Below are 22,251 nucleotides of genomic sequence, written 5' to 3' on the forward strand. Positions count from 1 at the left end.
ACGACATTTTGCTAAATTTATTTGATGATGAATTAGTATAAGAAGTCAATGGAACATGAGTACATGGAAGCTACCAAGCTGATGCTGAGTCACTTCAATATTGATATAAGGTGTTTTTTTTTTTCTTTTGGGAGGCTAAAGTCTCTTCTGATATAGCCAAAAAAAAAAAAAAAATTGAGATAGTCCAAATTGTCCCATAATTTGCTTCACTGATTTTTGGTTATAAGCAATAGATAGTGTTAATCGGTGAAGAAGATAAAAATACAGGGAATTCAATAAAAAAATTGATCGGGCAGAGTTTTAATGAGAGAGAAAATAAAAGAGTTTGAAGAGAGATAAAATAAATGTGGGAGATATATATTAAATTGTTTGTGTCCTTAATTATAAGAGAATTTTAAGAAGTGCCAATAGTCCTACTTAAACTTTAATTAGGAAAAAAAGATACTTACACCTTTAAAGTTTAAGAAAATAGTCATGTAAATCTCTAAGTTTTCAATGAGGGACACCCGATTTTTTTTTTTACTATAATACTTTTTATAAATAGTAACTAAAAAAATTAACTACAATTTTTTTAATAAATACAAATATAATTTAACTAATTTTATTTGTTTAGTAAACTAATAATATTAGAATTTTTTACATATAAAATAATTTTTAAAATACAAATTATTAATTATATTTATAAAAGAATATATTTGTATTTGTTATAAAAATTCTGAATAAATCTTTTCTTAAATAGATTTACAATTAATAAAATATATCTCATATATTAATAATATTAAAATTATTTTATATAATATTGAAAATAATTTAAATTTTTTATATATTTAGTTTAATATTAATTTTCTATTTATGATTAAAACATAAGTCAATTTTTATGAGTTAATAGAGCTACAAGATTTTGTTGTCGAAAAGAAATCTTGGTCTCTTATGGAAAATTTGAGAGTTTGCATGATCATTCTCAAATTTTAAGGGTGTAAGTATTTTTTTTCCCTCATAATTGTCTATAAAAATAAACAAATAAATAAAGGGCCTTATTAGTAAAGAGAGGGGCTTAATTTTTGGCCAAGCTGCTAGCTGGGCGCTTTGCTTGCCTATGGCTTGAGCGGGTTCTGAATGGATGCCATTTTCAATCACTTTTAGTTACTTATAAAGCTCAAAAGTTGTATGTAACTAATCTAAAGAAACAAAATTTGGGAACCTTCAAAGAAATTCCCTACAATGTTCCTTCTTTTCTACTGCAAATTCTTATCAAACGAAAGTGTCTCTTAATTCTACTAAACAACAAAAATGTGTATCATCATTTGTAATTAGAATTTTTATGCTCAATTAAGTTTGACTTTTATAACAAGAACTTGCATGGTGGTTGTGTGATCACACTTAGCTTACCTAGAATGAGAAGGGGCATATTATGCGGTAAAGGTGAATAGTGTTTAGTCATTTAAAGGATAATTACAAATATATTTCTAATGGTTAATTAAATAGTGGACCCAAATTTTCCATGATATTCCTCAGTGATTTAAATGGGGGCTTTTTACAATTAATTAATTAAGAATTCTTAGGTATACTAGTACTAGCAAGTACATTTTTGGTATGTAAACATCAATTCTCTCGGCAAGTCACAATTATCGCAAGTGATTAATGATAAATAAATAAAATTGTAAAAGTAATTGATCATATATTATCTTCAAAAGACACATGATATACAATATTTGAAAGATCAAAAGAACTCAGATTTAGAGAAAACCTTAATTCTTAAATTGTATAAGTTTATAAGAAAATAATTAACTAAAGAAATCATGTGACTTGAAAACTTAGAAGTATAGAATCCAAATAATAATATTTAACCTTTGCTTATAAATTTTGGCCTATATCTGTACAATTTCACTAGATTATGCATAAACAAACCCAAAACTTTGAAGAGTTTTGCTAATATATTTTCTCTATGTATGTGCTGTGCTGCGAGGAGAAGGGATAGGAGTGTTCGGGAGTTGGGAATGTTTGTGAACCCTAACCCTAGTATTTTACTTCGATATAAAAATAGTCAACAATGAGAAATAAAATAATGAAACCAAATATTACTCTGTTTTATCAACGGAGATGATTAATAATGCTAATAAAGGAAATATAAATCCTTCCACTTAAAGTAAGAAACACATTTCCTGCATTTGGAATCTCAAGCCTGCAAATAGGGTTACAGAAATGGCTGTTGTGGGGGTGGTCCTGATCAGTCTTTGTAGCTGTTGAAACCAAGAAAAATTTCTATTGATTGTCACTTCCAATTACAATAAATAGCATATATTAATAAATTTTCTGAGATGTGACATAAAATTGGAGAATTCAATCATCCTCTGCAAAATTATCTATTTCCTTCCCCCACCGGCCTCAGCTGTTTCATGTTCGGGGAACAAAAGGGTTCTCAAGACTCAGGGCTTGGTTTTAATATTGGTAATTGGAATGAGGTTTTCAACTGAAGGCGAAAGTCTTTCTTTGATGTAAACACCAACACATCACCTGATGACGTGGTGATGTTCGACCAATTATTTTTTGACACATATTTATTTTAATAAAGTAAAAATATTATTAAAAAATAAAAAATTTCAATGTATGGTAAATATTATATTTTGGATTTTGTTACCCTACGCGATGGGGGTAAAAAATTAAGAAATTGACAACTATTAGATTTAATCGAACGGCTGAAAATGTAATAAACAGTAAAAGAGGAGTTGAGGAGAACTGAGGAGAATGATTATTAATTCTTTAATATATATATATATATATATATGTTATCCCATCATCTAAGGTTATCCTATCATCTAAGATAACAAAGTATTTATCTTTCAGTGAATTATAGATGATATTTATATTTTCTAATGACATGACAATCATATTTTAAGATCATAAAGAGTCCGAAGACAACTGCACCAGAAACTATCTTTTTATCTTAAAAGCTTAAATGAAGACATGAAGTTATGGGTCCGGCAACTTGTTCGGTCTTTATTAGAATCAAGGTCTCGTTCACTTTTGTTTACATCAAGCTGTTTTCTATCAATCTTTTGAATTTTATATAATTCCTTTATAGAGTTTTTTCAGTAAAAGTAAATAATCCTAGTACAAATGGAGCCCAATATCTAGCAACTTGCAAGATTGAAACTGTATGAAATGATATATTACTTTGGAACTTATATCAATCGTAAAGTTGTATTCAGAAATTGAAGTATGTTCTGATTGGTTCTACTTTTGTGTTACTGGTTATAAATTTAAGGTTAATGCACTTTACAGCATAATATAGCTTAACAACACCCAATCGTAATGCAACTTCACAACACCCGACAGGGACCCGATGAAGAATCAGTGATAAATAATAATCTTGCAGATATACACCTTGCTACCAACCCAAACAAAATTTCATTTTAAGAAAGATTTTTTTGAATTCCCATTTTCAGAATGAAAGGGAAAGAAACATAACTTGTTGCAATCTTTTTCAATGGAACCACAAGCCTCTAGTTCTACTCTCCAGTTACATAAAGCTTTGATTATTTGCTCGCAAACCCAGAATAAAGATTCTTCATTACTCTCCTAACAATGTTTGTGCACTTAAATTGTATGGTTTCAAGGCTTTCAGCCCATGTGAACTCCAGTTTTCCCAAACACAATGCTCATTTGCTTTCACGGTTTGCATTACTGGTGAAAATTCACAACATATATAAAAGCTAGATGAGCTGGTTAATTAAATCACTTAACTTGCAACTGATACTTGGATAAATTAAGAAAGTTAACTAAAGCACAACTAAAATTGATTTAAGTTTTTATACAGGAAGCAGTTACTGCCATTCTGCCAAGATGGTTCGTAACAATTCCCTGAAGCATATGCAAATGTTTTTCAAAGGAGTATAGGATGGCAATTTCTCCTCCTAGTTTCCATTTTCTTCACATACTCCAGCATAAATTTTCTGCAATTAATATGCAAGTGAACATAAATATTAAGAAAACAATTTTAAGCTTTTAGTTCAAGAACTTAGCCACAAGAGGTGGAAATCAATGTGGTATAAATCACCTGAAAGCATGACAAAGTGTAATGCACATCGTTTGCTGAAATTTGATGGTGGACCACAATTCTAACTCTGAAAGAACAAAAATATCTCTAAATTAGCATCCTAGCTATCTATATATCCTTGATTTTCCGAGCAATAAACACTAAAGGTAAATCCATAACTTCAAAGATTCATGGTTCTTTCAATCTTAGTTAATTGCTGGAGACTATAAATACAAGTTGACCAAAGAGAAGGTTGGGAAACTAAAATAAATCAAGCAAAATTAAGAGGAAAAATGCAAAAATTAATGAGGCCTTGGTGCAATTTATTTTCTTGAAAAGAATTTTCAAAACTAGATGCATTCCAGTGAAAAACTGATTAAATTAGCAAAGATTGAGAACCAAATTATTATCCTCAAGGTAGAAATATATTAAATCCAGCAAGAATATATAAAGCATTAACGTAATCAGATTCATTGTTCTGTATATTTTCAGAAAAATATAAATGATTTTGAACATGTTTACTTTTGATTTAAACATGGATATCTTCCATGACTGCCTAAACATCCAAACTGCAGAACGGAAAGGCTAATATAAAACAATCATCAAATATATTGCATTTTCAAATGATGTTCGAGAACTTAAGAGACACACCTTGTAGAGCTCTCTGGCATAACAAGTACACCATGCTCTTCCAATTTTTTGAGTAGGCATGCCGCGTACAACTTCGAGTCCTCTGTAATTTCAAAATATACCTGACAATGCATATTTATGAATAAGCAAATTCAAAATATGGTGCTCATTAAAAGCCTCAGAATAAAGCTTATAATAACAGTACATAGAAATTGAGGTATTGAAATGATTTAGTAATTCTTTTGTTATTTCTGTCATTTAATGGAGAAATTTAAGACAACTACTCAGTAAAATGTGTTGATGTTTGTGGCTCTAATAAGTTATTAGATGTGAGTATCTTCATATATATTCTAAACTCTGGTTTAGGAAAGCATTAGTCAAGTGTCCACAAAACAGTGTGTTCAGAAGTGTAGAGAGAAAAGAGAGCAACAAAGAGTGCAACTCTAAAACAATTGGGATTTTTAAGGTTGAGATATTACGATCTAGTGGTGTGCAATGGCTAAAGATTAAGATGAGGTTTGTAACTTTAATATTCTTCATGGGTGTTGTTTCCATGTGCATGGCAAATCCGGGAAAACAGTATTTGGAAGCTGAGAATTATGTGTGAAACACAAACTGATGCAATAAATGTTGTTGGTTTTGTTGATTCAGATTATGTTAGTGACTTAGATAAGAAGAGATCTACAGTGGATTTTATTTTCACATGTGGTGATGGAACAATTAATTAGAGACCTATGATTTAGCCTTCTGTTTTCTTGTTTACTACGGATGTGGAATACATAGCAATTACCAAAGCATCAAAGTCTATATAGTTGAGGGGTTTGGTGAATGGTGTGGGATTGAAGCAGGATGTAGTGTTGCTTACGTGTGATTGTGACAGTGCAACTGCTCTAACCTAGAACCAAGCACATTGTTGTCCAATATCATGGAGTCAGAGATAGGATGTTGCTTCTATAAAACCTATATTGAGAAAATTCACACACAAGAGTGCATCTGATGTGCTGACCAAACCGATACCCTAGGATATGTTTGCGTATTCCTTTAGCTTGTTAAATCTTTGCTCACGTTCAGTTATAGATGGATGTTAAATCTTTGCTCATGTTCAGTTATAGATGGATATCTCATCATTCGAAGTACACAATAATATGGGAAAGTTCTCATCAAGGTAGCGGTGTTACCTCATCACTTGAAGATTAAAATGAGGCTTGTAACTTGGCTGATCCTTTTACTAGTGAAATCTGCGACATCCGTGGACATAGGTAATTTGGTGAACCATGCAAACTGTTTGTGTTATGGTTTGGTTATTATTGTTGATGTTGATTTATCTTGCTTTTGCATATTATAGTTGTAGGTACTGTTTTGGGTCATTGCAACAAGGTCTTGGAAGGTGCTTGGGTGGATTTTATATGTGCCTACAAAGGCGTTCGATCAAAGTCCTAAGTGAATATAACAAGTTGTTTGCTTGCTCCAAGAAAGATAAGTCAAAACTGCCTTGACTACAGCAAAATTGAGTAGTAATTCTGTTTGTTTTTTTTGTTTTTTGTTTGTCCTGCTAGATTAGATAACAATTTCTATTGGGATTTTCCAATCATGAGTACACATCAAACTAGTATCATGTTATGATTATGAAAGCAAAATACTCACAATGTTGGTCTCCACTGCATCTACATCCACCCTTAATCCTTTTAGTTGATTCAATCCTTCTGCAAATCAAAAGTAACCAAAAGTGATCAAACAATTTACAAAATATAAGACCATAAAGTAGCGTATGCTTCTCAGTCCAAAAGATAGGCGTATCGAATTAAATAAACAAGTGCATTCAAATTATTTACCTGCCAACAATTTTGCTTTCTTGTGGTCACCATCAAGCATTACAAGAACATTCTCTTGTAAAGCAACCAATGCGGCAGCACAAAGGACACCAACCTGTCTCATACCGCCACCTAAGGTTTTCCTAAGTCTTCGAGCCTATAGAGCAGGAAAGGAAAGAAAGTTAAGTTTGACTGGAAAGAAGATATAGCTGCCATTACTCCTGAATGCAAATTTGTCATCATTACCTTCTTTATAAATTCTTTGGAACCAACAATAACAGATCCAACAGGAGCACCAAGACCTTTTGACAGGCATACCTGGTTTGGAATAAAAAAACTCAGATGCATGAAGAAAGTACGGTTATTGCATTATTTGTCCAAGTTTGTCAACTGAAAATCATACCGAAGCTGAATCAGCCGCCTGTACAAGCCTGCGAACAGGAACACCAAGCGCCTGGAAGACCAATCTTTCACGGTCAGATGATTGCACATAAATGCTTTTGACATTAAAATGAAATAAAGCAAAAGAGAAGATTAGTATATGGGTGCAAAGAAAATACTCAAATGAGCTTGATATTTTCCCATCACCTCTTTTCATGAAAACAATTAAAACAAAGATATCCTGAGCAACTATTATAGGATATCCAGACAAATTGGTTCTGAAAGACTCAGATTTAAAATCACTTGAATAATAGTTAGTGTTTTGTTTGTGGGGGGTGGGGGAAAGCCAGATAGTAGGAAGTGGGCTCCTATGCCCCTACAGCATAAAACAGAGGGTTGAAAAGGGCTCTCTCTCTGATATGCCCTATAGTCCTGGAACTTCACTAGCTAAAGCTGATACCAAGAGAAAGAACAAGGATTTCTCTCTGAAGCAGAAGGACAGAGTGCTGGCCGAATTTCAATCTGGTCAAGATATGGCCTGTGAGAGTGAGAAGGAAGATGGGTGGGGGGGGGGGGGTGTGTTGAACTTCTGAGTGCAGAGCAGACTACCGAGAAAAGTTAAAATAAATAATCTTATCGAAGCTATTCTCACATATAATTTTTTCACAGAAGATAAACAGAAAGGTTAGTTCATCTGTGAGCATTTTATGCAACTTTTATAAAGATAAACAAAATTCCATCCGTAACACTTTGCAGATAGTTCCTGTGAATGCCATGAGGCTATGTTGGTAATCTTAAAAAAGGCTTTTAGAATAAGTCTATCAAAAATTCTTCTCAACATGCATTTCCCATGGCTTATAACTTCCAAGCATTCGCATTCATTCTTCAGCAATATACAATTTCTGTCCACCTTTCATTCTGACATTTCCAGTGAAAGTCAATCTTGATGTCCAAACTGCTCTTATTTTCCAGATTGCCCTTCCTGGTCTTCTTGAGGAAGAGCAACAAGTTGACCGCCTTAAGTTGGATTTGGACTAAATACAACCAAGCACCTTATATGCTGCCTAAAACTCTGCTCCTAAAATTTAGCCATCTGCTATAAAAATTTTACTTGCTTATTTTTACTTTTCTGGTTTTTAGATGTCAAAGGTGATGTTTTACATGAATCTAGAACTTTCCTAGAGTGAACTTCCATGAAGATGATAGAATTGAATGTCATTCAATTCTATCAAATAAATAGTTTGAATGTCTTACAACTGTATCAAATAAATAGTTTTTAAAAATGAATTAACTCACAACTGCTGCATTGAAAATGCGAGCCCCATCAATGTGAAGCTTTAAACCATGCTTCTTGGCAATCTCTCCAACACTGTCCGTGTATTCTACAGAAAGGCATCTACCACCGCAGCTGCATTTGAATACCACTTACAAGAATTATTAACCACAAATGATAATCGAAGGAATAAATAACTTATAAAGAGCAAAGAATACTTTTTCAATCTGTGCACACATAGCGGGTATTTTAAAGAGACCTGATACGCTAGCTGCGTACATTGTACTTGTGTCATAAGAATCAAGGAAAGGTAATGCCTTTTTGAAAGACCATATTGCTCCATTTCGAAGATGTGAATAACCAACCACCATAATATGACCGTGCAGCACATACTAATTCAATTTGATTTGGGACAAAAACAATACATACTTTGCATGCGTATTCTCCAAACAGATAAGTCGAGTTGTCGGGTACACAATCTCGCCTTTCGGATCTCTAATGGCAGCTTCAATTAAATCAATATCCATTGTTCCATCTTTGTTGTTCTTGACAGTCCTTGGATGCACCCCTCCAATTGTTGAAATGCCTCCATTCTCGTAAATATGAATATGAGAATTGTCTCCAAGAATGACTTCACTTCCCCTAGTTTCACAATGAACAAGCACACTAATGAGGTTACCCATTGTGCCTGACGGCACAAACAGACCAGCTTCCTTGCCCATAACCTTCGCCATTTCTGTTTCTAAGCGGAATGCAGTCGGATCGTGCATTAATACATCATCATCAACCTCAGCACTTGCCATAGCAGCCCTCATTGCTTCAGTGGGTTTGGTGACGGTGTCCGACCGGAGATCCACAGTTCTAGTTACCATTTTCACTCACACTGACCCAAAAACAAAAATTGAAATCAATTGGTTTTCTATTTCCCATATACTAGAAAAGGAGAGAACAAAATCATGATTTCATATTTCTCTCTTCAAAAATATCAATGCTTAACAAGTTGGATAATATTAATGAAGGCAATTAACAGTCAGAGAAAAATTCAATCATAAGATTAAATTTGTAAAAAAAAAAAATGCTACTGTGATATAAGCAAATAAAAATTAAGTATGGAATATATGACACAAGTACGAAACTAGCATTGTTTTTTTTTTTTTTTTTTTTTTAAATTTTCTAAGTACATAACATCCCCAAATTGAAGCACCAAATTCCGAAAACTGATTATTAGCCATAACTTGAGATCTTCTGAGACACTTGTCTGAAAGAGTCCTTTGAACTATTCTTAAGGAACTTTAACAAACTTTAAACTTCAACCCCAACAAAGAGAGAGATAAAGAGAAGGTCAAACCTGTTCCCAGATGAAAATACTTAAAAAAAATGAATAAATCTCTCTTTTTGCCACCCCGTTGCTTATATTCTGCAGAAATGCTAAAATGATCATTAGAATTCTACTCTTAACGTTCATAGAAAAAACAAGAATCAAGGAATTGAAATTATAACAGTACATGCAAAAGCAGAAGCACTTTACCACTGAAAGCAGCTGAAGAATCTTTGGACTATATAGCACTTATTAACAGCACCCCCTTCGAATAAAAAAGAAACCCAAGAATCTTTAAACACAACTCCAATATCAAAAGCTTGCAATAATCAAAACAAAAACTTTGATTTATAGGACAACAAAAATCCAAGAACTCAACTGAACCCACCATTAAAATATGAAACACGCACATGCATACAAAAGCATGCATGTGGATGTAACTGTGGCTTTTTGGTTTCGTGACACAAAAATTAGCAGAGCATTTGCCAGTAGCTCCTTTTCCATTCAAGGGTTAAAAAATGGACAAAAAGTCAAAAAAGAATCACATGAGAAAGCGGAAACAACCAGAATATTAGTGACACTGGCTGTGTGGCTAACAATTTGACATCCAACAAAGATGATGATAACAAAATGACAAATGCCAACCAACTTCTTCTCATTGGTAATTTTCCTTTCTCGGCTCTTCCTTTTTTTTTTTTTTTTTGTGTTTTAAGTAAAGATTTGAATACATTATGTTATTTATTTTCATTAGTCTTTTCAAATAACACTTCTCCTTCGTATAGAAAGCAGAAACTAGAAAGCACCTTTTCTGGTTGGTGAAAAGATTAAATGTATTATGCTATTTAATGTTAATTAGCCTTTTCAAATAACACTTTCGTGTCAAGACTTATGTTTACTGGCAGGCCCGAAAGCCTGAGTGATTGATTTTATTTTGTTGATTTTTTTTGGTGGTGGTAGACTGGTTTTAATTTTCCAGAAGAGAATTTTTGTGAGTTTACTTAAGATTAACAAATTAAAAATAATGTTTTTCTTTTTTTTTTCTTAAAAGTTATCATCTTGCAATTAAAAGTATTGCATATAATAAAGACAATTTGGAAAACAAACAAAATTAGCAAATAATCATGAATGCAGCCTTGTCGCTATTTGTAATCATTGTCTCTCTTCAAAATGATTTTTTTTTTCTTAAACCAATGAAGTACTTACCAATTAGATACACATGTATGATAGTTGTTTTTCGGATTTTTTTTTTTATACTAGAAAAACCTTTGTTTCATAAAAAGTATTCATTGCCAATCATATTGCTAATCAAGAAAAATATCACTTAAGTTTATCTAATCACCATTATTCATAGTATTTTTAATTTCAATTTGCACACAGTTTAGAAAAGAAAAAAAAAAGAAGAAGAAGAAGAAAACAGTAGGGAAGCATAAAGTGAACTCTAGAATTTCCAGATTAAGGTCTTGCTGACTGGTGGAAGTACACAACAATCAATAACTTGACCACCACAACAAAGACAATTTTTTTTTTTCTTTTCTCTCTCGCTATTTTTTTTCCTCTTTTAATTTTATGCAAAAGTTTTTTTTTTAATATTGTTATATAGGACTGTTATTGATATTACATTAAATATTACAATTATTATTTACAAACAGATTATATAATTGGGACCTTTGTCGTAGCATGTACTCATCTGAAGTGCGGCTCAGATTCTTTGAATCCTCCTTAATATTTGAGGGGTGTCTACTTCACTCATATTTCGTGAGGAACATATTGACTCCATTCAATTATTTGATAATCGAGGAAGAACTGAAACTAACCCCCATAATACTTTTATGGAAGCTTGAACCTTTACTCTTAATATTGTAAGTGCAAAAGTTCTCTTACTAGATCAAAAGCCCATTGGTAATTTTATGCAAAAATTAGGTGGGGAAACAAATTATTTCTTTAAGTGGAAGATCAAAGTTCCAAGTTTAAATTGATTTCTTAACCCTCTATTTTTTTTTCTTTCATAAAAATTTAAATAAAATTATTTAAAAAATACTCTACCGCACCTAGAGTGCGGCTATTTATGATGTTATCTGATTTGACACGACTTTTACAGGTAATTGGAACCGCATCTGAAATTAGAGCAGGAGGCCAAAACTAGAACCTCAACCCCACCAGCCACTACGACGGAATGAAGCCTTTCCATTTGGCAGCATATTATACGAGTCATGCATGAGCACATACTAATACATGACAAAATTAACAAACTTGATTGTACTTATGATAAATATAAATGGCATAAATGTTAATGCAATGAGCATGAGCATGAGCATACCTGCGGTTGTCCAGAATGAAACGGATGCTTTGCTTGATCATTGGCACGTAATTTAAAGAGGGTGGAATGGTATGCAATTCATTTATATTTTAAAGAGGTTCTTGAAAGTTTATCTAGTAAGAGGATGGGTTCATTTTGGCTTAGTGTGCTTTGTTGGAATGATAACATTGGCTTGTCTTTTTCAGCTACCGCTTAGTTGGAATCACAATCCATTAGGGCTGCTGCTTAACATTTCAATTCTGATATGCAACCACAATCCGCCCGCCAGCCTGACTATTTTACTGGTGTGGTAAGCAATTTTTTATTTTTTGTGTTATTTGTACACTCTTTATTCACAATCACACAGTATGTGCTACGGGAACAAGAACGTTGTCATCAGAATAATAAAAAATTTGTTGCCAACAAATAGATAGCGGCTACGTGACCCTTTTTTTCAACTTCAAAGATCTGCACTAAGAGGGGCCTAATTATGCAGAAACTCAAATTTATCAAAAATTATAAAGATTTTAATTAACAATCCCTTGCCCCCTAAAGTTTGATATTTTTTGGAGAGAATGAGAAACTGAAGATACAGTGGCTTGTAACAAAATCACTAATACAGTTTGATCAATTTAACAACAGCTGCACGGTACATAGGACCAGATAACGGGCCTCGATATTGGCATTCTAACAGAGCATAAAACAGGAAACAAAGGTCATTTGTGTCCCAGTTATACTTAAAACATGAATGGAAGAATTAGGCGCAAACATAACACGACTCACCAGCATCCTCCATAATCACTTTGAAATGTTACACGAGTAACTCACGGAACCTCCTTAAAATTGTTCTTCCGACTCCCCACAGGTTACTGTATCATTCAGGGAGGTCTTCATTCATCTTCGAGCAATTGATCATCACTCACTCTCTTTCCACATTTCATTAAACTAGCAATATCATGATCATCCATGTATACAGCTTATTTGTCAGTGGAATCTCCATTTAAGAGAGGCAGATTGTCCTTGGCTTCCAACTCTTTTGCGGCTAAATTTGCCTTGTCAAATTCAGCACCATGAACTTTGTTTGCACTCTCATCAGCAAAACCATCATCTTTTGCGGTTTCTTGGGCAATGCTCTCTTGTTTGGTTAAGGCATCATTTCGGTTACTCGCTTCCACCACATTCTGCTGATCAACAGCTGGATCCTCCTTGACAACCTCTGAACTGCCTGTGGTATCAACAGCCACCCCATGACTGGGTAACTTTCCCTCTTCAAAAGAAGGTACCGTGTCAGATAAGCATCCATCTGTGACAGCTGCTGTATGTTCTTTCCCTGAATCAATATCCATGTGGGCAGTATTTATTTGTTGGCCTGTAGTTTCATCACAAGGTGGATCCACTGCCATTGAACTCCCAAGTTCCTCTGAGGGTAAAGACTCGGAAGCTTCTGAAACTTGCTCAGCAGCTTGATTTGCTGTGGCTTGAGCCTCAGCCAATTCAAGAGCACGCTTTTCTTCGGCAGCTTTTTGTGCCTGTTCTCTTCTTTCAGCTATGAGACGGCTTATTCTTTCCAGCTCAGTGGAGAGATCTCCATAGCGCTGCTGTAATGTTCGCTCAAGCTCCTTTTGCTTCTGAACATCCTCCCACAGACCATTTATTCGGCTCGATGCTGCTAATTGTTCTTGCTTCTGCAAAGCCAGGAAGCACTCCAGCTCTGTTCCAGCTGTTTCCATCTGCTTGACAGTTGAGTGAATTTGAGCCCGCAGGTTTTCAGCTCGTTTCTGTACATTTAAACGAGAATCACTTAGCAATGTAAAACTCTGAATTTAAGCAATAGCAACAAACAAATCAGACAACTAATTATTGTCTTAAATTGCTAAGTGATTCAGCATAATAGTTTGTTGCTATTTGCATCTCAAACACACTAACTTGTAAAAGAAAGTGTGTTGAGAAATCTAGTAGAATCAATCATGATCAAATTAGTAGAAGTAATAACACGGGGAAATAATCAGCAAGCATACCATAGCATACCTCATAACCTTGTGTGTAAACTTTGACCGTTTTCTCAAGTTGTAAAGCCTTCTCCTTATCATCATCCATTCTCTTTTTCACAATCTCAAATTCACCTTGCAAGGCTGCAAGTTTTTCCATGTTTCCAGCGACACTTGAAAGACCATAAGCATTACGGGTAGGGAAGTACATGAGATCATTCAGACAAGTATTGTGTGCTTCCACAAAATCATCAAGGGATTCATTTTCGTGCCCCATTGCTACACGAAGATATTGAGCCTCTTCCTTTATCAAATTATTTGCCTGTGAACACCATATCAAATTAGTGGAGTATGGTGAAAGCAAACATAATCATAGCCTGTCTTATGTGCTTTGCATTAGAGACTAATTGTTTTCGTAGAACCAGAATCATTTTATAATTAAACAATATAAAACCTTAACCACAGCAAATACTATAGTTATTTGGGATTTATAAAGCAATATAAAACCACGAGACAATTACCTTTCGCTCATCCCATACACCCCCCTTTTCTAGGTTAGAAGGATTTGCTCCTAGGTCCTATTATGCACTGGCAAGCATGTAGCTTCAACAATTAAAGGGGAAAAAATGGAAATATACTACTTCAAAAATCGGAAAAAGCTTCAACAAGTTCTCTCCTAATTCAAGTTAGATAGGTCGTCTATACATGCACAGATTGGACAAAAAAGTTTCCATCCATCAATACTCAAATTCAAAAAATTCCCAATTAAAAAAATACACATGACACGATCAATAACTTTTTCAGATCTACATGAAAACCAGCAGGTACCAAATAAACACATCACCAGAAGAGGAAAAGAAAAAGTACTCTCAAATCCCTAAAATATATTTGCTTTCCCTTTTTCTAAGAACATGATTTCCCTAGTTGTGTTTTATGGATATCCAAGAATATCAGACACATGCCAAATTCAAAAATACAGAACTTTGGATAAACAAATGAACTGATAAGGGAGAAAGCCGAAGAATAAGTTCAGTTCAGAAAATATGAAGCATCAAACAGCTGCTATGGAATATGTCACTTCAGATGGACATTCAATCAAAATAGAGTAAGAAAAAGAAAGAGAGAGAAGGACATTTTAAAGAGACAAGAGGTGAGAGCAACTGTACTTAACAAGTGTCTGTACTTTTACATGTATTCTGTCAGTTGCCAATCCTTTCATTTCATTCTTCCAGAAGTAATGCTTTTGCCTTAAGAACAGAAATAGTGAGGTTTGTCTCAGGTTTTACATTAATCAATCACTTTTCAGTAGAAAAAGGGGAAAAGAAAAAGGAAAAAGGAAAACAACAGTACAAAAAGACCATTAAAGAGGGGCCAGTGAGTTCCGAGTTTGACTGGGTAGTGGGTACCGTCTAAGCATCCCAGAACTTACATCTAAGTATCTAAGCAATTTCAGCAAATGGAAATCAGCAGAGATGGTTCCTTGTCAGATCATACAAGGCAAATTTTGAATTCTAAATTGACAAATAACTTTTAATATAGATCGTAAAATTGAAAAAGAGGAAAATATTAGACACAAACCTCTTGCAGCTCATCTTCTTCAAAATCCTCAATTACAGGAATGGGAGCAGTGGGTCCATTAGCAGACCGCTTGTTTCCCTTCTTTTTCTTCGCAACTTTTTCATCAAGTGGGTATTTTGCATTATCATGTTCCAGCAATTTCAGCAGCTCCTTTCTTATAATTTCGTCAGCCTGCTCAATAGAAGTAGGAGGAACGAAGGAACTCTTGTCTCCATCAGCCCTAAGCAAAGAATTTCTAATTAGCTCCAATGAAGCAACAGGGGGTCTAGGAAGCTCCCTCTGCAGCACTTTTGATCTCTTCCTAAGCAATGCCTGCTGCCTAGCTTCTTCCTCGGCCTTTTCCCTGGCTAGCCTATCAGACATGTCTTCTTCAATCTTCTCCTCTGGCTCTTCATCTTCTTCTGCGGGTGGTTGGACAACAATTTGGTATTCATTCGTGGGCTGCGGAAGACTAGTTAGACCTAAACGCAAGTTTCTTCTTAATTCAGCTTGTCTTCGTTGTTCAAGTTTGGCACTATCATGCATGTCCAAGTCTTCATTTATGTGGAGCTCATCCCTGATGGGTGTTCCTTTTGGGGTCACACCGAAAGAAGAGCCATCCCTTGATGGTGTCATCCCAATTCTTGGAGTACTTCCCATGCCACCAGGTGTTGCTGAGGGAGTCAGTATTGGATTTGGTGTTTGAATTTCCCTCTTTTTAGGAGTGACCCCCGAAAAATCTGAAGGGTGCAACTCTGGGTTCTCACCCCCCAACAAGGGTGTCTGAGACTCTCTCATCCGGGCCAGGTTTTCAGCTTCCATCATAACAGCATCACCCTTACCAGCTGGGGTTCTCTGTGGAGTTCGTGATGGTGTCATTCCACGCTGTGGTGTCTGAGCATAATTTGCAAGAAGAGCACGAGTTGCACCACTTCCTTCCGTCAGTTCCTCATTCCCTGCAATAAGATCACTAGCATAACCCATTTTTGCAATTTCCTCCAACTCATGGTCTGATATCTGAGGAGCAGGAAGCATGAGTTTTGACCTCTTCCTAACCGTTTCCGGATCATTCAGCTTGTTTGCCTGCAATATAGCCGACGGAGCATCCTGCCTCTGTGCAATTTTATTCTTTGCAATATCTTGTCTTCTTAGCTGAGCTTCTATATCAACTCTTCTCTTGCCTTCAAGCTCTTCAATGGTTGTTGGAAAGCTAACTAGTTCCACAGGCCTATCTTCATCAGTAACATCAAAAAAACCCGGAGGAGGTTTCTTCTCAAAGGGGATTTCTGCATTATAGTCGATACCCCTCCTTTTTCTCTTCCTTTGCCTAGTATCAATTCCAGCAGCTTTAAGTTCTCTCCTTTTCTGCAAAGAAGCAAGCCTCCTGGCTTCTTCAAGCTGTTTCTCCCTGGCCTTTCTTTTTGCCTTTTTGCCACGAGTGTTGGCTAAACGAGCTCGTGCTTCAGAAAGCATTTCCTTCTCATCTTCATCCATATCAACAGGATCTGGACGTGCAGGCTTTGATTCAGGGTTTGGATCAATCTCCCCAGGACGCAATTTTCGAGGATCATCACCTGGTTCATAGTTCTCATCCTTGGCACAGGCAGCATCAAGGAGTTTCTCATACCTCTCAAGGCACTGTGAGGGAGTACGGCCAACAATTGGAGCAATTGTTCTCCACTGGGTTGGCATAAGCTTGGCAAGATGAAGCAATTTCTCATCCTCCTCTCTCGTCCATTCGGTCTAGAAATATGAAAAAGGTCAATTATCAGTGTCCACAAGAAAAAAAGGTAAACAAAAAAATGTATAATAACAATGACATACACTGAACCAATAATGCAGACAATCGCCTTTTCATTAGCAACAACATCATCTTAACAGTAATTTATCAAGATATTGTGTTCTTTTAAATACCTATCATAATTCTAAAAATGTCAGATGAAGTTTCATTAGAGAACTTTCCAAAATATCTTTGGCCCTAATTTCCTACTTCCATTAAACTTATCCGAGCAGAAACATTTAGTACCAACAAGGCCAAACTCCAATAAGAAAAAGCACAAATCCCACAATTACTCGGCAGCTAATAATTTATAACTACCCACCCAGTTAACAATGCTCAACAGCTAGTGACTTCATTCAAGATTAAAAAGTCACACCACATCTCAATCTCAAACACAACCTATAAGCCATCCAATGTAACCAAATATAACAATTATAGACAGATAAACAAAAAGCGATTATTATTCCTATAATTAAATTAGAAGAAGAAGAAGGTGGTTACTTTTTTGATGGAGGGATCGAGCCACTCGTACCAACGAGCTTTGCACTGCTTGGCGGATTTACGAACGAGGAGAGAGGAGATACGGGCCCACTGATTCTTGCCGTATTTCATAACGGCGGCTTTGAGGATCTCATCTTCCGTGTTCTTCCACACGCCTCCTTTGATCATAATCCTCATCTTGCCCGCTTTTTTTTTTTAAATTCAGCAACTACCAATTATTGTTGTTATTGATGCTGGAGTAAAAATGCTTGCTTCAAATGTATGAATGTGTATGGATTATGGATTGAATCGATTAAAACCCTAGTTAGGTTTTCTTTCTCGCGCTCTCTCTAAATCTGTGGGAAGGTAAATGACGGTGGGGGCAGACTATTATTGTTGATAATAGATCCGGATACGTATTTGGTTTTGGCGGGTCGGGTTTGGATTTATCCGAAATTTTCTAATATTCTTATTAGGTTTTTTTTTTTAACTTACTATGATAATTAAATTATAACTCATATTATATGAGCCCATTACTGATATTTACAATTAAATTAGAATTTATATTTACATGAGATTATTATTAAAATTAGTATACATAATTCTTGTAAAGCACTATCCAAATTTTTATCCTCACTGATATTCGAGAGACGTCTACTCCATTCATATTGGTAAATGAGAAGACTGCCTACAGTCAATTATATGTTACAATTGAGGAAGGACTCAAAGCCCTCACAATGTTTTTGTGGGGCTTGAACTGCTACCCTCACAAATATAAGGGCAGCAACCCAATCACTTAGCTTGTGATCGAGTGGCCAATATTCTTATTAGTTATTCTCAGTTTCTCACAAATCAAATAGACAAATACCCATATAAAAATCTTGTGAATTTTTTACTCTTTATACATATAATTATTTTCAACTGCGAGTGCGGTTATTTTTTTTTTAATACAAACACGTTGTTAAGTAGTGTGATATAATAATATTAAAATTTGATTATATTAAATCAAATTACTTAAAATATATTGCATGAAAAAAAAATAATTGCAATAGGGAAGAACTTACTATATATATATATTACTCATAATCATAAATTTCTTTTTTATAAAATGGTAATTAAGAAACAAACTGTATCTTCCTAACTCATAATAAATAATCATTAATTGGATAGGGGTGAATTTGTTACACAATAAAGCTAAGGGTGCAAGTTCTAGTCTCGCGTCAACTAAAAATATTTATTCTTTTGTAAATGTAAGTACGGGTACAACAACTAGGGCTTGGCCTAGTGGCTAAAGTCACTCCCTCACAAGTGTAAGGAAAGTGGTTTGAACTCTTATAAATGTATTGTAGAGGTTTAATTTAAATTTCATTTCTTAAAACTTGAGTGAAAGCAGTCTTTTCCCAGAAGTAGAGTTGATGTCTCTCGAATATTAGAAAATTAGTGGTGCTATATAAAATTTGATGTAAACTGGTCTCAGTAATTGTATGATTGTAAATATCATAAGCAATACTCTCATAAAAAAAATGTAAGTACGGGTACATATCTTTTGAATTATTATTGGAGTATGGGTATATTTCCCAAAGTATTAGTGGGAGTAATTTCCAATCCAATTTTTATTAATTGGCCCATTAGCTTGAGTTTGTGAGTTTAAATCCTAATAAATGATGGGAATTTACAGCATTAAGAGTATTTTATTAAAATAATCCTAATCTAATGTTTGGTGCTTGAAAACAAGTTTAGGATAAATTATAATGGACTACTATTTATTCCTAAATAGTCTAAGAATTGTACTCTATTTAGACCCTTGTGATTGCTTTTCTGGAGATAAAATTGTTATCATAACTATGCATAGGATATTTTCGGGGAAAAAAATCATGGGATAATGAATAATTAATTTGTCATTTCCTCAAAATATTTGCATGCTGTCTTCGATCACAAAACTCTCTTTTTCTGAAAGAGAGTCTAGAATGGAAGCTTAGGGGGTCTTTATGACTCAAGAAGTCACTCTAAGATTGAGTGCAGATTTTATATTTAATTTATTTTCCTTTTCATTTCTTAAAGTCCAATAGCCACAACATTTTCTTCTGAGAGCATTGATAGGGAGAGCAGAGTTTGGTAAGGGGTTTCAAACACAGGGATAAGAGAAGATAAGTAAGCGCAGTGGTTATTACTAGGGGTGGGCACCAACCCGCCCAACCCGTGAACCCGACCCAACCCGTATGAATTTTTGCGGGTTGGGTTGGGTTGATAAAATTTACGGGTCGGGTTGGGTTGTTAAATTTTCAACCCGCACTGTTTGCGGGTTGGGTCGGGTTGTAAATTTTTAACCCAACCCGACCCGTCAACCCGTATATATGAATATATATTTAGCAACTTCTCTGAACCCTAAACTCAAATTTTCTTGTTTAAAGAATAGCTGCAGCTGCTCATCTGCTCGCCCATAGAACACAACAACATCACAACTCAACGTTTCTTGAAAAGCTGCTCAAATTGCTCAAACTACACATCGTCACATGCTTAGGTTCTTTCTTCTTTCTATTTTACTAATTTATTATTATTTTGAAACAAGTTGGTCATTTGATTTCATGATTTGGTGCTTTATAATATTTTTTTATTGATAAAAGTTGGTCAAATTTTGGTTGTTATGATGGTGTCAAGCTTAATCAACAATCGGATTAACATAAATAAAATAATTGTTATTATTACAATCTTAGGGAAAAAGCTTTTCGACAAACATCTCCTGGGCATTGTTCTGCAGAAATATATTCAGTATTACTATTAACTAGTCATGCTCTCAAATTCACATATGTATTCTATCTCCGATGGATTTTTTTTTCATAAAATTATTTTAATCATATTTATTTATTGTAGTATCCAAACATGGTTAAATGTATTAATAAAAGAGCTTTAAGCTTGCTGTGACCACTATTTGTATCTTTGGACTTTAATGTTTTGTATTAAACAAGATTTTAAATTTATGTACTTTTTTTTCATTAGTTATGTACTAATAATTTGATTGCTAAATTTTGAAATATTGGATTTGTTGTAAGAATTTTAGTATTTGTGTTTCTTTTAATTTTTTTTAATTATTTTTTTATTTTTATTTAGACAATAAAAATGGGTTTTTTCAAAAGCCCAACCCAATCAACCCAACCCGACCCAACCCGCAGAGTTGCGGGTTGGGTCGGGTTGGGTTGAAAAATGTAATGGGTTGGGTTGGGTTGAATTTTTTCAACCCGTTCTATATGCGGGTTAGGTCGGGTTGGCTATCAACCCGACCCAACCCGACCCGTGCCCACCCCTAGTTATTACAGATATTAAATATTATGGATACAAATGAATTAATTCGCAAATGTAAAACATTATCTATAAGGGAGGAAGAAAAGAATAGAATAACTTTAGAAGTAAAAATGAAAGAAAAAAGAGAGAAGGTATTGGCTGGATGCCTGATGGGCAAAATTCTCCTTCCAAGAGGAGTTCACAAAGAAGGCTTTAAGATTGCTTTACAGCAAGTGTGGCGAACAATCAAAGAAGTTAAGATAGAGAGCTTGGGTTCAAACATCTTCATGTTTAAGTTTGCAGAAGAAGCTGACAAAAGAAGGGTGATGTCAAGGGGTTCTTAGCACTTTGATAGAGCGTTAATCGTCCTTACTGAACTAAAAGGAATTGGGAGGGGGGGGGTCACAAAACAGTCTTTTACTCGCACATCCTTTTGGGTGCAGATCCGCAATATACCAGTTGCTTGTATGGAATGAGACTTTCTCCAAGAACTAGGTGGAAAAATTGGAATTGTAAAGGAAGTTGAAACTAATGAAAATGGGGAGTGAGTTGGCGAATATGCGAGAATTAGGATTTCAATCAATATTACACAGCCATTGGAAAAAATTTTATTCCTGAAACAGGATGGTGAAGTAGATATTCTAATGCCTGTGGTTTATGAACACTTGTCGGATTTTTGTTTTTGCTGCGGAATCATTGGCCACCAATACAAGGAGTGCCCAAAATACCAAGGTCAATCAAAAGAGGAATTGTCATATGGGGTATGGATGAAGGCAGTCATAGTAGGGGGACGCTCTAGGAAATACCGAAGCAAAGAAAAGTGGAACAATGATAATAGTAGATTAGAAAGCAATCATGCAACTTCGGAGCATCAAGGGTTCTCACAACAACAGAGCCAAAGCCAGGGAAACCCAAATGGTAGAACCGGGTCAGGATTCGGCCTGGAAGAGAAGGGTCAAACTGATGAGTCAACTCGATATGATGATGCGGAAGGTGTAGTTGAGGAGCATTTAATGAAGGGAATGACAGAACTAATGACAAAACAGCAATCAGGTGGTGTTGAGTGTTAGAAAATGTATATTTATAAAGGAGAAAATCGTCATTTTACACTTCAAGTTTTACTAACACCCTTACTTTTATGTATTTAAGCTTCTTGTGATTTAATTATGTGTGCTTTATTTTAAGTAACTATTTTATGCATTTTAGCAGGATCATGGTCATTTTACAATAAACGAGAGTTCAGACAGTAAAATGGACATCACTTTTGAACTCAGGACAGTCGAAAACCTTAGGAGGAGTATAAAAGGAAAAATATCATTGTTCACATGTACGATACTATTCACATGTACGGTATTGTCTATGTTACTATTCACGACACTGTTCACATAGACGGATCGATGATGTGACATTGACTGATGATGT

The 22,251-nt window shown here is 34.8% G+C and overlaps 2 protein-coding genes across 11 annotated transcripts; both read right to left on the bottom strand.

The window, feature by feature from the left end:
• Window positions 1-3,703: 3,703 nt before the first annotated feature.
• LOC18048424 (probable low-specificity L-threonine aldolase 1) lies at window positions 3,704-11,864 on the bottom strand. Of its 10 annotated transcripts, XM_006442613.2 has the most exons (13): window positions 11,767-11,793; window positions 9,838-9,944; window positions 9,660-9,714; window positions 9,480-9,548; window positions 8,561-9,014; window positions 8,155-8,266; window positions 6,881-6,931; window positions 6,724-6,795; window positions 6,499-6,634; window positions 6,311-6,369; window positions 4,688-4,788; window positions 4,058-4,124; window positions 3,704-3,953 (listed from the first exon to the last, which is right to left on the bottom strand). In XM_006442613.2, the coding sequence occupies exons 5-13, from the start codon at window positions 9,001-9,003 to the stop codon at window positions 3,915-3,917; spliced, it is 1,080 nt and encodes a 359-aa protein (XP_006442676.1). In that variant the 5' UTR covers window positions 9,004-9,014; window positions 9,480-9,548; window positions 9,660-9,714; window positions 9,838-9,944; window positions 11,767-11,793; the 3' UTR covers window positions 3,704-3,914. The 10 variants fall into 10 exon arrangements, with proteins under 10 accessions (XP_006442676.1, XP_006442680.1, XP_024043689.1 ...); XM_006442617.2 differs by lacking the exon at window positions 9,838-9,944 and having other exon boundaries at window positions 11,767-11,864; XM_024187921.1 differs by lacking the exon at window positions 9,838-9,944 and having other exon boundaries at window positions 9,480-9,559; window positions 11,767-11,864.
• Window positions 11,865-12,344: 480 nt separating this feature from the next.
• On the bottom strand, window positions 12,345-17,919 carry LOC18048451 (cell division cycle 5-like protein). Its single transcript, XM_006442626.2, has 4 exons — window positions 17,572-17,919; window positions 15,312-17,033; window positions 13,774-14,055; window positions 12,345-13,523 (listed from the first exon to the last, which is right to left on the bottom strand). The coding sequence occupies exons 1-4, from the start codon at window positions 17,746-17,748 to the stop codon at window positions 12,723-12,725; spliced, it is 2,982 nt and encodes a 993-aa protein (XP_006442689.1). The 5' UTR covers window positions 17,749-17,919; the 3' UTR covers window positions 12,345-12,722.
• Window positions 17,920-22,251: the final 4,332 nt, after the last annotated feature.

The sequence above is a fragment of the Citrus clementina genome, unplaced genomic scaffold, assembly GCF_000493195.1.
Source record: "Citrus clementina cultivar Clemenules unplaced genomic scaffold, Citrus_clementina_v1.0 scaffold_3, whole genome shotgun sequence".
Lineage (NCBI taxonomy): Eukaryota > Viridiplantae > Streptophyta > Magnoliopsida > Sapindales > Rutaceae > Citrus > Citrus x clementina.